The following is a 15,100-nucleotide window of genomic DNA, read 5'->3' as shown; positions in this document are numbered from 1 at the left end:
ACCCCTAATTCTGCGAGAAGTTCCCAGGGAGGGGCGGGATGCCCCAACTGTTACTTACAATCGTCCAAGTCATCCTGCAAGTCCACAAAGTACAGGGACATCTCTGAAAACCAAGAGACACACAAGGAGTTACGAGGGGGCTGCGGCAGGTGGGCTCAGGGATTGTTGTGGGGGTCCTCGGGCCTCGGGGGTTGTTCCGGCTGAAGGGGAGGGGGCGCCCCAGGAGCTGGACCCCATTCACCCGCCATCTTGGGATGACCTGGAGGCGGGGCCGGCGCCTGAGGGGCGGGGCCTGAGTGATAGGGGCGGGGCATATGGCTTAGTGTTCCGCCCCCTCACTGCCAGCCCCGCCCTCGAGCCCGGGCCTCTCCGCAAGCCTCGCTGCGCCGGCCGGCCCCGCCCTCTCGGCGAAGGTGGCTGCCGAAGTGGGCGGGGAGGTCAGGTGACCCGGCCGGCGTCTCAAGATGGCGGCTGCGGTGGCCCCCGGGAACCCGCGGCACCGTCCGGGCTGCTGAGACGGACCCCGCGCGGCTGGCGACGGACGGGCCGGGCCGAGGGCCAGCGAACGGGCGGCCGCCGCCTCTGCGCGCCCCGCGGCCGGGGCTAGGCCGTGCGGCGGCGGCGGCGCCGGGGGATGCTTGTGCTGGGCCGGGCCTCTCCCTTCTTAACTTAGGGCGGCGGCGGGCCCGCGCCCCTGGCTCCCGGGCCATGGCGCTGAGGGAGCTCAAAGTGTGTCTGCTGGGGGTGAGTGGCGGCGAGCCGACCGGGAGGGCCGCGGGAGGCCGGGCGGGCCGCAGACCAGGGCGTGCCCACGTCCCCTCCGCCCCTTGCCCCAGACTGGGTGCGGGACACCGCCTACCTGTCCGGAGCCTCGCTTCTGCCCCCTGGGCCATCCCGCCCACCTGGCCGCACCCTCCTGAAGGATTTTGCTGTCGGTAGGGTTCACCCTTGCCCCTCCCTGGTGCCCAGGGACTCTTCCTGCCCCCCAAAGGGTAAAGAGTCCTCCCTGCCCTTCCATTGCTTCTGGGTTAAGAGCAGTCTTAAATAGTTTTCCTAGGTACTAGTTAGGAGTTGGCCAAGGCTTGCAAAGTAAGACTAGTAACAGGTCTTTTGTTTTACAAGCAGCATTAGTCTGCTTTCCTGTCTGCTTGGTGTTTTTGAACTTGTGGAATATCCCTGATACTTAACGCAGATTTACCTTCCTGGGGTGGGAGTGGGACATTCAAATCAAAAAGCCCCCAAAACTGGTTTGAAGCTTCAGCTGCCTAACTTGTCAAGGCAACTTTGCGATTTCAGAGCATACTTTCTGAAGTTGATGCTCTCTTACCAGAGTTGCCGCTTTAAAGACTGAGAAAGATTTCAATAACTTAGTCTTACCCCTTCCCATATTGGGTGGGGCTGGGATGTATCAGGAATTACTCAGAAGTAGTTCAAGAGTTCATTCTTAACGTAGACTTGTTAGAGATCAATTGAGTTTGTCACTTTGCACACTACGCAGAAACTTGGGGTCTTTCAGAAGATCCTCACATCTTTTGTAAACTCAGATATCCTCTCCTACAATACATTTCGAAATCTTATCATTACTCCGCTGAATTTTTATGAAAACCTCCTTTGCGTTTCTTTAAAATTCACCTATCCAGGATGATTTTTCCAAAATCCTGAACTTGGGGCACAAGGCAGTTTTTGGTATGTGCCAGCAAGTAACTTCTTCTTCTTCACCTCTCTCGTTGTATTTCAGGATACAGGTGTGGGTAAATCAAGCATTGTGTGGCGGTTCGTGGAAGACAGTTTTGATCCGAACATCAACCCAACAATAGGGTAAGAGGTTATGTTTACTGAAAATGCATCTAAAGGTGTACTGATAAGTCCTTTCAAACAAAGGTGTGTTACAAGGGTAGGCATCCCCGTTCTAAAAGCTAGTGAATTTGGAGACAGTGATTACCATCATCTCGAGAAGAACTTGAAACAGTAGAGCAAGGATTGATGTGTTTTAGGAAAATCATCTTTTAACTTGTGAGGAGTGAGAACTTGAGAGTGAAAGTATGGAATTAAAGTTTTACTTACTAGAATATACATAGAGCCTTCAATCTGTGAATAGGAACAGCAGATTTCACCTTGAAATAAGGCAGAAGAAATAGATCTTAATGCTTTTTTCCTCTGGCATGTCAACTAAAAGATACTTTAGATGGCTTTAGCTCTTCCTGAAAAATAGTTTGAAGTCTGAACCCTTCTTACACATTTCAGCACTATGGCTGCACATTCCAGTAGCTGTGATGAATTAACAGAGTAATATCAAAATGTAAGCCTTTTGGAGGTACCTGGTTCGTAGGAAAAGTGAAACTGACTGGCTATAGGTTTTTGACTCTAAATTTTTCAGGCTGTTTAAACTTCGTACTGTTAATACTTCCTCTGTAAGAAGTTGTGTTTTGTGTCTTTTAATACTCTTGTTAAGCTTATAAAACTAGGTAGCTGCTATGCAAAGCCTCACCCAATTGGTTGTTTCCACTTAAAGAAAAATTCTGTTCTGCCTAATGGGGACATAATTCACAGCGTGCACGTCCACATTTGAAGGCGTTAAGATGAAACCACCACTGACTCTCTGAAGTTCGAGTGACTTTGAATGTTCTTCAGGAAAGGACTGGGCGTGTCTGCAAGTTTGATGTGTGAACTCATCTTCCTCTAGGCCTGCCTGTCACTACCTGCGTGGGAAAGTGAAGGGACAGGAAGTGCCAGTAGGCCCTGCTGCTGCCTCAGGGAGCGACACTCCTCACACTAGTCAGCGCCTCAAGCCCCACCGCCAGCTCGGTTAGAGGTGCCGCCTCGCCAGGGAAGAGGGGGGCTGACAAGGAGGTCTGTGGCCCTGTCCTGGGCGGCCAGGCCTCCCTGTTTGGCCGCACACCCAGTCCCTAAGCCCAGCTGTCTTCCGCATTTAGTCTGGGTGAATGTCTCACAGAAAGAGCGATTTGAGGCTTTCCCGTCATCTCCTCCACCCTCCCGTTTCTCTATCCTTGGCACATGTGTTCCTCCTTCACAATCAGCCCCACACACGCCTGAGCTCGGGAGCAACCCCCGACTCCTTCCCCAGCCCTGCTCCCCTTAGACAGGGCCATTCCCCAGGCCTGCTGGGCAAACTGGGGGCTCTGGAACAAGAGCTTACTGCTTCTTCAGCCTTCTGCCAACCATCCCACCCCCCTGCTCTGCTGAAATCACCTTCCCTCAGGACCTGCTTCCGTCTCACTGACAAAGCCAAGGGCTGTTTCCTTTCATTATTGCTCATCCAGTGCCGGCTGTATGCCAGATGCTAGCCTGGGTGCTGGTGATTCGGAGCAGGGCTCAGCAGACCATGGCCTTTTGGTCCACCTCTCAATTCAAAGATAAAGCCTTACCAAAACACAGCATACCTGTTCATTTATATGTGGTCTCCACTGCTTTCCGGCTCAAGGGCAGAGTTGTATAGCTGTGACTGAGACCCCATGGCCCACAAAGCCCAGAGTATTATTTAGAGCTTTTCAGGAAAAGTTGAAAAGCCCCTCCTGCCCTCAGGTACCTTCCAAGACGGAGAGAGACATACTGTGTAACCAAAGCACAGAAAATGAGTTCTTTGGCCATTTTCTGTGCTCCGAAGGAGGAATGTGGAGGCCTGGTGAGAGCATGTAGCCAGGGCCTGACCCTGGCCCAGGGCTCTGCCAGTTCCCAAGGTACCTCACGGTGAAAATATGAGGCACTTAGAAGCCCTGACATCTCAATATTGATAAATGAGTAGATTATATTTCAGAAGATAGTCTAGAGACAAAAGTTTTTGAAGAGTGAAAGGGAGCTATTGGCGATGTTTAGGGCAGTGAGTCGCATGGGGGACAGGGCGTGTTGGACGGGTGGCCCAGAGGCTGGACAGGCTGCGGGCCCAGGCCACGGGTGTTCTTTCTCTCCCTGTGTCTTTGCATGCTCTTCAGTCTTCTGCCTGTCCCTCCTCTGCTGAGTTCACACCCATAGGTCTTCCTCATGCATCCTGCCTGACTCCTCTGTGCCTTTCCCAAATATACTGGAGCTCCGCATATCTGTGACTAAGCTCAGGAGCTCCCTGTCAGAGGCCTGGCCCTCTGCTCCTCTTTCCATGGACCTTGTGGTAGAGAAAAGGACCAACATGTCCTCAGGTACTCAAGCCAGAATCCTGGGCATCCATTCCAGATCCCCCTCCTACTGTCCCTTCTCCCTGAAGCCACCATGAGTCACTTGCTTCTGTCCAGGACTCCTGAATATCCTTTCATCCCTGCTGCTTTGTTGACATCTAGACCTTCATCTTCCCTCGTGGTGGTCCAGACATGGACACTGCCACCTGCCAGCTGGTTAACTCTGAATCTGTTTCCCCATCAGCAAAATCGTAGTAATAACTGGCACCAACTCCATATGAGATACTCCTTTTCAAATGTTCAGCTAAGTGCCAGGGACACTGGGGCTCAATACATGATAGCGTTTTTAAAATATTTAGATCTTATTAAAACCTTTCAAAATTGCTTTTACCAAAGCAATGTGTGTGTGGTTTTTTTCTGTAATAGCTAAGTATTTTTTCTTAATAGTTAAGTATTAACAGTTCCCTGGTCCACTCTGACTCACTCCCTAGAGGTTTCTACTTTTGTGATGGTTTTAGCTGTTTTTTTCTGATCTGTCCTCCAGATTTTTTCGTTAACACGCATGTACTGCTAATTCTTGATCCCTTCTCTTCTCCCCCACCCCATCCCCCAATTTGAGGCATTATCTAGTGCTTGTTTTCTTGGGAGATGGGAACTTATTAATCCCGCTTCTCTTACCTCTCCCTGCTTCATTTGCCCTCCTCCTCTGTGTTTCCATTAAAGCTCTACCACTGAGCGGCAATGTAGCGTTTAGACTGCAAGGTCTCCAGCCAGTCTAGCTGCCTTCACATCCCAGGTCTAACACGTAGTTGCTCTGTGGCCTTGAGCAAAGTATTTAACCTCTTGTGACTAAATTTGCACATTTGGGATAATTAGTTGCCTCTAATTACAGAGTTGTGAAAATCAAGTTAAAATACGTAAAAAATTACTTAGAATGGTACTTTCATATGGTAAGCATATGTTATTTCTTAGCAACTGATATTTTTTGATAAACTTCTAACACTATAGTTTTTTTAAACTGTATTTAAATGGAATTGGTAGATATTGTTTTGTATCTGCTTATTCGATTCATACTTTGTGAGGTTCATCTATGTCATTTCATGTAATGATGGTTTATTCTTTTTCATCTCTGTACAATAAGTATCCCATTGGATAAGTACACCACAGTTTATTCTACTGTTGGAATTGTGGTTGTTTCTAGTCAGGGTTTGGGAATTGGCAGGGAAATTCCTGGCTCAGAAGGAATATGTATTTTAACTCTAGTAGATGTCTTCTGAAGTATTGTGTCAGTTAATGTTCCTGCCAGCAGTGTTTGGGAGTTCTGGTTGCTTCATATCCCCTACAACATTAGATGTCATCAGTCTCAAATTTTAGCTGTGTTGGAGGATTGGTGGTACTGCCTTATTCTGGTTTTAATTCCTGTTTCCCATATGACTACAGCTACTGAACACATTTTCATATCTTTATTGGTCATCTGGATACGTTGCCTGTTTGAGAATCTTGTTCATTTTTCTATTGAGTTGTTAGTCATATTCTCATTGACTTTCAGGTGTGATGTATGTATTCTGGATATTATAGATTCTGTAGTCATTTGTTGCATCTGACTATTGCAGATACTTTCTCGCACTCTGTGACTATCCTTTTCACTCTCTGGATCTTTTAATGAAGGGTTGTTACTTTTAATATATCCATTTGATCAGTCTTTCAATGAAAGATATTATGTTAGTGCTTTTTATGTCCTTTTAATAAACTTTGATTTACCAAAGTCATGAAAATACAGTCCTGTTATCCTATAGAAATTTTGTTTTGCTTCTCAGATTTAGATTTAATTTTTACCTAGAATTAATTTCTGTATGAAAAGTAAAATTAAGTTGTGGGGGATTGTCTTTTTTTTTTAACTCCAGCAGAGATTTACATCTCACTTTTTTTTTAAGATTATCCATAATTCACTGTTGTGTACTGAGAGCTGTGATTGTCAAAAATTGATCATCTGTATTTATAGTGCACTTTTTATGGATTTTTTTTATTGTATCCCATTGATCTGTGTTTTAGTTTTTTTATAATTTTATTTGTTTATTTGTTTTCATTTCTGACTGTGCTGGATCTTCGTTGCCGCCTGGGCATTTCTCTAGTTCCAGCAGGCAAGGACTACTCTTCCAGTTGCGATGCACAGGCTCTCGTTGCAGTGGCTTCTATTGTTGTGGAGCACAGGCTCTGGGGTGTGCGGGCTTCAGTAGTTGCAGAACCTGGGCTCATGAGTTGCGGTTCCCTGGCTGTAGAGCACAGGCTCAGTAGCTGTGGTACACGGGCTTAGTTGCTGGGTGGCATGTGGGCTCTTCCCTGACCAGGGATTGAACTCTTATCTCCTGCATTGGCTCTCAGAGTCTTAGCTGCTGAGCCACCAGGTAAGACCCGATCTGTGTTTTTAATTGACTCACTAAAGTATAGTTTACATACAATAAAATGCACCCATTTTTAGTGAACATTTTGATGAATTCTGACAAATTGGGGAAGGAAATGGCAACCCAGTCCAGTATTTTTGCCTGGAGAATCCCATGGACAGAGGAGCCTGGCTGGCTCCAGTCCATGGGGTCACAGAGTTGGACACGACTGAAGCAACTTAGCACGCAGCGCACGTGTACTTGTGTGTACACATCCGTGAGCTCATCACTACAGTCCAGATGTAGAGCGCTTCCATCACTCCAGCCTGTCCCCTTTTGCCCCAACCTGTATTTATCCCAATCCCTACCACAGGCTCCAGGCAACCACTGATAAGCTTTCTGTCTCTACAGATTATATGGAATTTAAAGTTTCAGTTGTTTGTTCTTCGCGTGCAAACATAAAGTTGACCTTGTGTCATGTGACTTGGCTAAATTCAATTAGTTCAGACATCTTTCTAATAGATTCCTTGAGATTTTCTTAGGTGTACCATCATGTCATCTGTAACAGGCAGTTTTCTTTCCTTCTTTCCAATCTACATGCCTTTTATTTCTTTTACTTGGCCTGTCACGTGAGCTAAGACCTCCAGTATTTAAGATAAGTGGTAACAGTCAAAATCCTTCCCTCATTCCTAGTCTTGCTGCTGGTAAGTCGCTTCTGTAGTGTCCGACTCTGTGCAACCCCATAGACGGCAGCCTACCAGGCTCCCCCGTCCCTGGGATTCTCCAGGCAAGAACACTGGAGTGGGTTGCCATTTCCTTCTCCAATGCATGAAAGTGAAAAGTGAAAATGAAGTCGCTCAGTCGTGTCCTACTCTTCGCAGCCCCATGGACTGCACCCACCAGGCTCCTCCGTCCATGGGATTTTCCAGGCAAGAGTACTGGAGTGGGGTGCCATTGCCTTCTCCATCCTAGTCTTGAGGGGAAAGTATTTGGTCGTTTCCATTAAGCTGGATGTCTAGGCTCTTAGGTTTTTTTATAGGTGCCCACTATCAGGTTGAGAATATTCTCTTCTATCCCTAAATACATGAGAATTTTTTTTTTATCAAGGATTGTGTGAATTTTGCCAGGTGGGTTTTTTATTTTTTGAACTGTTCTTAACACTATCATTTTCAGTCTTAAAATAGTGAATTATAACAATCAATACTAAAATAACAAAGTGCTGTTTCATTCCTCAGATAAATTTCACTTGGTTATTATGTATTTTTTTAATACACTACTGAATTGGATTTACTAACATTTTTGCTAAAAGTTTTTGCCTCCATGTTCATGACCGATATTGATCTGTAGTTTTCTGTAATAATACCTTTCTCTAGTTTTGGTATCAGGACCTCATAAAATAAGTTGGGAAGTATTTTTTCATCTTCTGTTTTTTGGAAGATTCCGTGTAAAATTGGTATTATTTCTTCCTTAAAGGTTTGGTTTAATTCACGAGTGAAGCCATCTGAGCAAGGAGTTGTGTCAGCAAAATTTAGCTACCATTTCAGTTCCTTTAATAGTTATACGCCTATTCATTTCTTCCTGAGTAAGCTTTGGTATGAATAGTTTGTGTATTGCAAAGAATTTGTCCATTGTTTTGGTCTTTTAATTTATTGGCATAAAGTTGTTCATAATATTCCTCTACTATCATTTTAATGTCATTAGAATCTGTCTAGCTATTTTAATGGTCTTCTCAAAGAACCAGTTTTTTATTTTATTAATGTTTCACTGTTTTTCCCCACTTTTCTTTTTCATTGATTTTTGCTTTTATCTTCATTTTTTTCCTTCCTTTTATTTGGACTTAATTTCTTCCTTTTTAGTTTTTTAAAGTGAAAGTTTAGAATATTGACTTTTAAGGCTTTTTTACATGTATGCAATTAGGACTATAAATTTGTAAGTACTGGTTTGGGTGAAATATCAGAGATTTTGATGATTGTATTTTCATTTTCATTTAGTTCAAAGTATTTCTTTCCCTTGTGAGTTATTAGTTGTTTGGAAGTATGTTTTCTAACTTCCAATTATTTGGGGATTTTCCACAAATTTTCAACTACTATGATTTGTGGTTTAAATCCATTGGATCAAAGGATATAACTCATTGAATATTTCAGACCTTTTTACATTTAATGCTTATTTTATGGCCTAGCATGTGGTCTTCATGAATGTTCCATGTTTAGCAGAAAAGAATATGTTCTGCTGCTGTAAATGTGTTCTATAAATGTTAAACAATCAGCTTGACTAATAGCACTGTTCCTTTCTTCTGTATACTTAACTGATTTTTTCCCCCTCATTTGCAGTGAAAAGAGTGTTTGAAATCCAACCCTGATTGAAGACTTGTCTAGTTCTGTTTTTAGTTTAATCAATTTTGGTTGATATGTTTTGAAGCTCTTACTATTGAACATATCTATTAATACATTTTATTGTTTTTATTCTTGATAGCGTGACCCTTTTGCTACCATGAAATGTCCCTCTTTTTCCCTGGTAACAGTCCTGATTCTGAATTTTTCTCGCTCTTATATGAATATGTGCTCTTCAGCTCCATGTTGATTAGTGTTTGCATATCTTTTCCCATCCACTTACATTTAACCTATTTCTATCTTTATATCTAAAGTGAGTTTTTGCAGACAGACAGCATTATGGGTCTCGTGTTTTAATTGGAGTAGTTGCACCAGCTGTCTAATACAGTTGTAGGTAGCTGCATGTGGCTATCTGAACTTAAGTTAAAATTTTAACTTGAGTTCCTTGGTCACATTAGCTACCATTCAAGTTCTCCTTGTAGAAGGCTCTGTTGTACAGGACTGGTTTAGACCATTTTTATTTTTTATAGCTATCAATATTGTTTGGCTTAAATCTACCGTCTTGCTGTATTTTTCTACTCACCCCTTATATTAATGGTTCCATTTTATCTCTGCTACTGGCTTTTTAGCTGTACCTATTCTGTTGTTTTAGTGGTTGTGCTTTGATTTACAATATACTTCTTTATCATTCTTTCTTCAAATAATAGACAGTTTTACATATAGTATAAGAACCTTACAGGAGTATGCTTTCATTTCTCCTTGCTTATCCGTAGTGTTATTATTGTCATATATTTTGCTTCTGCATCTTATAAAATCCATAGTACAGTTGTTTTTTTGTTTTTTGGGGTTTTTTTGCCTTAGTCAGTGATCTTTGAAAGAAACTATTAGTCCTTTTTTTTTGGCCCTGTGCCAGTGTCACAGTTTAATTCCTCTATCTGTGTAATAAGTCTCTCTGTCCAGTGGTATGAGTACTTCTGTGTTATTCTTCAATAACTTCTTGGCTATTCTTGGCCTGTTACATTTCCATGTGAACATTAGCGTTCTCTTTTTTCATACCAAGACACTAATTCCTGTTGTGTTTTTGATTGACGTTTCATTGAATTTATAGATTGGTTTGGAGAGAAATGACATCTATATGATATTGCATCTCTAATATGTGAATATAGAAATGTATTTTTCCATTTGTTAGGCTTTTTTTTTATTTTTCCTGAGCATTTTTTCTGCTTTTCTGTTTAGTGGACTGGTACATCTTTCGTCAGATTTTATCCAGCTGGTTTGATGTTTCAATGTAGTTTTCTGCTGTTCTTGTGCTAAATGGTATTGCTTTGAAATCTTTATTTCTAATCCTTAAACTTGTTGTATCTTTTATTGAGTTGAGTAGGATCTCTAGTTCAGTTTTGAATAGAAATGATCATGCTGGATATTCTAATCTTAGCAGGAAAGCTTTCGCTATTATGCCACTAAATATGTTTGCTGTAGGGTTTTTGTACACACACCTTAGCATATTACAGAGTGTCTTTTTTTATCATATGCTGGAGTTTTTTGTTTTTGTTTAAGTGTGAAGTGTGGATGGAGATTTTTATTCGATTGCCTTGGTTGTATATTCTTTTATGCTATTAATGTGGTAAATTGTTGAATTTTCATGGAATAAATCCACTTATATTGTGATATATTATTCTTTTTGCATATCACTGGCTTTAGTTTACTCTTTTTTAGAACTTCCATGTATGTTTATGAGTAAGATTGTCATGAAGTATCCCTTTCTGTAATGTACATGTCAGGTTTGGTATGAAAGTTTTGCTTCCCAGATGAAACTATTAATAGTGGAGAAGCTCTTTTATGGAAGAGTTTTTAAAAAAAAAAAAAAAGCTGCTATGACTTTTTTAAATGATTAGCAAAATGCATGTGGGCTTTGAGTTGTCCCTGTGTGATAGGGTTTAAGAAGTCAATTTCGTTCACAGTTATAAGATTGTTCATTTTCAGGTTTTCTATTTCTTGCATTGATTTTGATAGATTGTGGTTTGTTTGTTTAAGGATTTTGATTATTTTCATATACTTCCCTCAATTTATTGGCAAAAAGATGTTAACACTTTATTCTGTTCACATTTTACACATACCCCTTTTACATTTCTGATACTGGTTTTGCCTTTGATGAACTCTGCAATCTTTCTTCTTTATTTCATTAATCCATCCATGCGCCTATTTTTTAGAGTTTCTGTCCTGTTCAACATGCTAATTTTTTCTAACTTCTTGAGATAGATAGTTATATAATTGATTTTCACTCCTTATTTTCAGTTGTATTCCTTGTTTTAAAACTTTAGTCATGGCTTTTACCAGATCAAACTAGTTTTTATAAAATATAATTTCAATCATTCATTTCAGAATATTTTCAAGTTTCTATTATGATTTCATCTTTGATCCAAACATCATTTAGATGTGTTCGTTGAATTCCAAATATAGGGAAGTTTTCTAGTTAATATTTTTAGTGATTACTGCGTAATTACATTGAAATTAGCGAACATATTTAAATCCTTTATTACTGATATAATTTGCAATTTGCCTGGCATATGTTGATTTTGGTAAGTGTTTCATATGTGTTTGAAAAGATGGCATACTTTATCTGTTTTGCAGCTGCATTAAGTACGTAACAAATCTAGAATCCTACATCTTACTGCAATACAAACCTTCTGCCATCTGAACTGTCCTCTTTAGCTCTGGCAATGCACTTTGCCTTGAGGTCTAATTGTGGCTGTTAATATAACAGCAGTATTTCCTGTGGTCAGTATTTGCGTGGCGCATTTTGTCTCTTTTTGTTTTTTAACCTTTCTGTATCTTTTACTTAAGGTGGGTTTCTTGTAAGCAGCTTATGATTTGAATTTGATAATATTATATATATTCCATGTAACTACCCCTAATCAAGATCCAGACATTTCCATCATCTCAGAAGTTTGTTTCTGTGAGTCCCACTCCCCATAAGTGGCAACTGTGCTGACTTCAGTCACTGTGGATTAATTTGCCTGTTCTTGAATTTCACGTAAATGAAATAATACAGAAAGCACTCTTTGGTGTCCTATTTCTTCCCCATAAAACAATGTTTCAGAGATTCAGCCATATTGTTGTATATATCATAATCTTTTTTTTAATTGATGACTGATACTCTTCTATGTGAACAGGTAACTGTTTGTTTACCCATTCTCCTGGTTATGGACGTCCAGGTTGTTTCCAGTTTGGGGCTATTATGAATAAAGATACTGTGATCATTCTTCTACAACTCTCTTTATAGTCATAGGTTTTCATTTCCTTTGGGTAAATAACTGGGAATAGAATTTCTAGTTCATAGGAAAGGTGCATTTATATAACTTAGTATGAATATGCCAACTTGGTTGTATCATTTTACCCTCCCACCTGCAGTGTATAGAAGTCCAGTTGCCCTGCATCCGCACCAGTACTTGTCTTTTTAACTTCAGTTTTTCTGGTGGATATAAAGTGGTCTCTCATTGTACTTTAATCTGCATTTCCCAGATGACTAGTAATATTAAGCACCTTTGCATGTGTTTCTTTGTCATTCACTATGAAGTCACTACTCAAGTCTTTTGCCCATTTTTTCTTAGTTTTTGCCTTATTTCTTACAGACGTGTAAAAATTCTTTACATGTTACAAATAGAACTCTTGTCAGATATATTTATTGCGAATATTTTCTTGCATTCCATGGCTTGTCTTCATTTTCTTAATGATGTCTTCTAATGAGGAGTTTTAATTTTAACGAAGTCCATATTGTCAGTTGGTCTTCCTGGGTTCATGCTTTTTTTGGTCCTCTAAACCAGCACTGCTCGCCGTAAGTTCTCAAAGATGTTCTCCTGTTTCATCATAGTTTTAGCTTTACTTTCAGTTCTTTGATCCATCTCAGATTAATTTTTCTGTATTCTGTGAAGTAGAGGTAAGATTCATTATTTTCTGATGTAATTATCCAGTTGTCCCAGCATCATTTGTTGAAAGCCTTTCTATCCCCATTGAGTAGCCTTGGCATCTTAATAAATCATAATATTGAGTCTTCTGATCCATGAACATGGTGTCTTTCTCCATTTACTTAGGTCTCCTTTAGTTTGTCTCTGCATCATTTTGTATTCAATGCAGGAGTCTTAAAAAAAATGTTCTTGTTGAAAAATCTTGCCTCAGTATTAATGTTTTTTAAACTACTGTAAATGGAATTGTAGTATTTTTATCTGCAGTTTTTTGTAGAAACACCATTGAATTTCACATGTTTACCTAGTATACTTTAATACTGTTAAATTCACTTTTTTCTGGTAACTGTTTTGTAGAGTCCTTACAGTTTTTTACATCCATGATTATGTTGTCTGAGAATAAAGTCAGTTTGACTTCTTTTCCTTTTAATTTTTTCAATACCATGCTGCATTGTCTAGAACCTCCTACCATGTTCAGTAAAACTAGTGAGCAATATCCTTGCCTTTTCCCAGTCTTAGTGAGAAAGCATTTGACATTATACCCTTAAGTATGATGTCCACTGTAGGGTGCTCATTGTTAAGATAAGAAAACTTTCTTCTTTTTCTGGTTTGCTGAAAGTTTGTTTGTTTGTTTTTAAATCAAGAATGGGTCTTGAATTTTGTCTTAATACTTTTCTGCATCTTTTTAGATGATATTATGGCTTCTTACCACCATTTTTCTGTGAATGTGGTGGATAACTGTGCTCATTATCAATTGCTAAGTAACTAATTATCCCAGTACTTAGATTATCCCAATACTTAGCCACTTGAAACAACAAACTTTAATCCACATTTTCTGTGGATCAGGAATCAGAGTGGCTTATCTGGCATGGTTCTGACTCAGGGCCTTTTGTGGTGTTGCAGTCAAGATGTCGCAGTCAAATCAGAGCTTCAGTCATTTGAAAGCTTGGCCTGGGGTTCAGAATCTGCTTCCAAGATGGTGCACTCACATAGCTTGTTGGCTGGAGGCCTCAGTTTCTGAGATCTTCACCATGTGGGCCTCTCCAGTGGGCTGCATGAGTGTCTTCACAGCAGGGCAGCTAACTTTCCCCAGGCAAGTGACCCAGTAGAGAGCAAAGAAGAATCTGAGGTAGTTTTATGACCCCTTGGAAGGAAGTTACTAATAAGCCCATTCCAAACTCACAGGGTATGGAATTAAGCTCCAGTCTTGAAGGAGTATCAAAAGTAAAAAAATGAACATACTTTATTATAACACCAGAATCCTATTAATTGAATTTAATTTACATTAATTTAATCATTATTACTGTATAATCATATCATGTGTAAACATTAGACAAATTCAGATTGAGAAACTGTTCTCAGAATGACAGGTGTATAATCCTCAAAAGTCTCAAAGTTTAAAAAGTCAAGGAAAGACTGAAAAGCGGACCCAGACTGAAGGAGACTCAAGAGTCATGACAACTAAATACAGCATGTGTTTTGAACCACAAAGGATATTATTAAAACAGTTGATAAAACTCAAATGGGCTCTGAGGACTAGATGGTAGTAATGTGTTGGTGTTAATTTCACAGTTTTGATTATCTTATTCTGCTTATGTTTGTAGGAAAGATAATCTTGTTTATAGGAAATGTCCACTAATGTTCAGAGGTAATGAGGCAACTTACTCTCAAATGGCTCAGGATAAGTAAATTCTGTATTTGTAACTTTTCTCTAAATTAGAGACTGTTTCAGTGTTTTTTAATGATGGCTATTTTACTGTAAATAAAGGCATTAAGAGACAACCAACTGTTATCTCTCTAGTGTCATTAAAAGACAACTGATTGCTTGGTATAAAAGAGTGTAACATTGAGCTTTTGATGCCCTCATGCTGGCTCCATGAGGCTGGGCCAACCCACCCCTTGGCCACATGTACCTCCCTGCTTGGCCCACCTAACAGTGACTCTGAGATTGAGTAATTATTCAGGGTAGGGGAAAAAAGGAAGTGCAAAACTCATTTCATTTTATTGACATACATATTACCTGTTTCCATGTCCTTTCATTCCTTTCTAGAGTTGACTTTTCATCTGATGTCATTTCCCTTCTGCCTAAAGAACTGTTTCAGCATTTCATGTTATTCTCAGGGCTACTGGTAACAGATCCCTCAGTTTTTGTTGCTCTGAAAAGATCTGTATTGCATCCTCACTTTTAAAGGATATTTTTGCTAGGTAAAGATTTCTGGAATTTTCCCCCTTTTTGTATTTTGTTTTGTACAGCATAATGATTTGATATTGGAAGGTATTGTGAAGTAGTAACATAATAA

General features: G+C 40.4%; 1 protein-coding gene across 2 annotated transcripts in view; it reads left to right on the top strand.

Moving 5' to 3' along the window:
• The first annotated feature begins 423 nt into the window (after positions 1 to 423).
• RAB22A (RAB22A, member RAS oncogene family) overlaps positions 424 to 15,100 on the top strand; it is a 53,496-nt gene continuing 38,819 nt past the window's right edge. Inside the window, exons 1-2 of one of the 2 annotated variants that reach the window (XR_011570151.1) lie at positions 424 to 744; positions 1,739 to 1,818. Coding sequence is in view for 1 of the 2 variants with exons in the window: in XM_019972132.2 (XP_019827691.1) it covers positions 709 to 744; positions 1,739 to 1,818 (116 nt within the window). In the remaining variant the exon portion in view is untranslated. The remainder of the gene's footprint in view (positions 745 to 1,738; positions 1,819 to 15,100) is intronic. The other variant, XM_019972132.2, reaches the window with a different exon arrangement.

The sequence above is a fragment of the Bos indicus genome, chromosome 13 (assembly GCF_029378745.1).
Source record: "Bos indicus isolate NIAB-ARS_2022 breed Sahiwal x Tharparkar chromosome 13, NIAB-ARS_B.indTharparkar_mat_pri_1.0, whole genome shotgun sequence".
In the NCBI taxonomy this organism is placed as follows: Eukaryota; Metazoa; Chordata; class Mammalia; order Artiodactyla; family Bovidae; genus Bos; species Bos indicus.
This window is presented reverse-complemented; position numbering and strand designations above follow the sequence as displayed.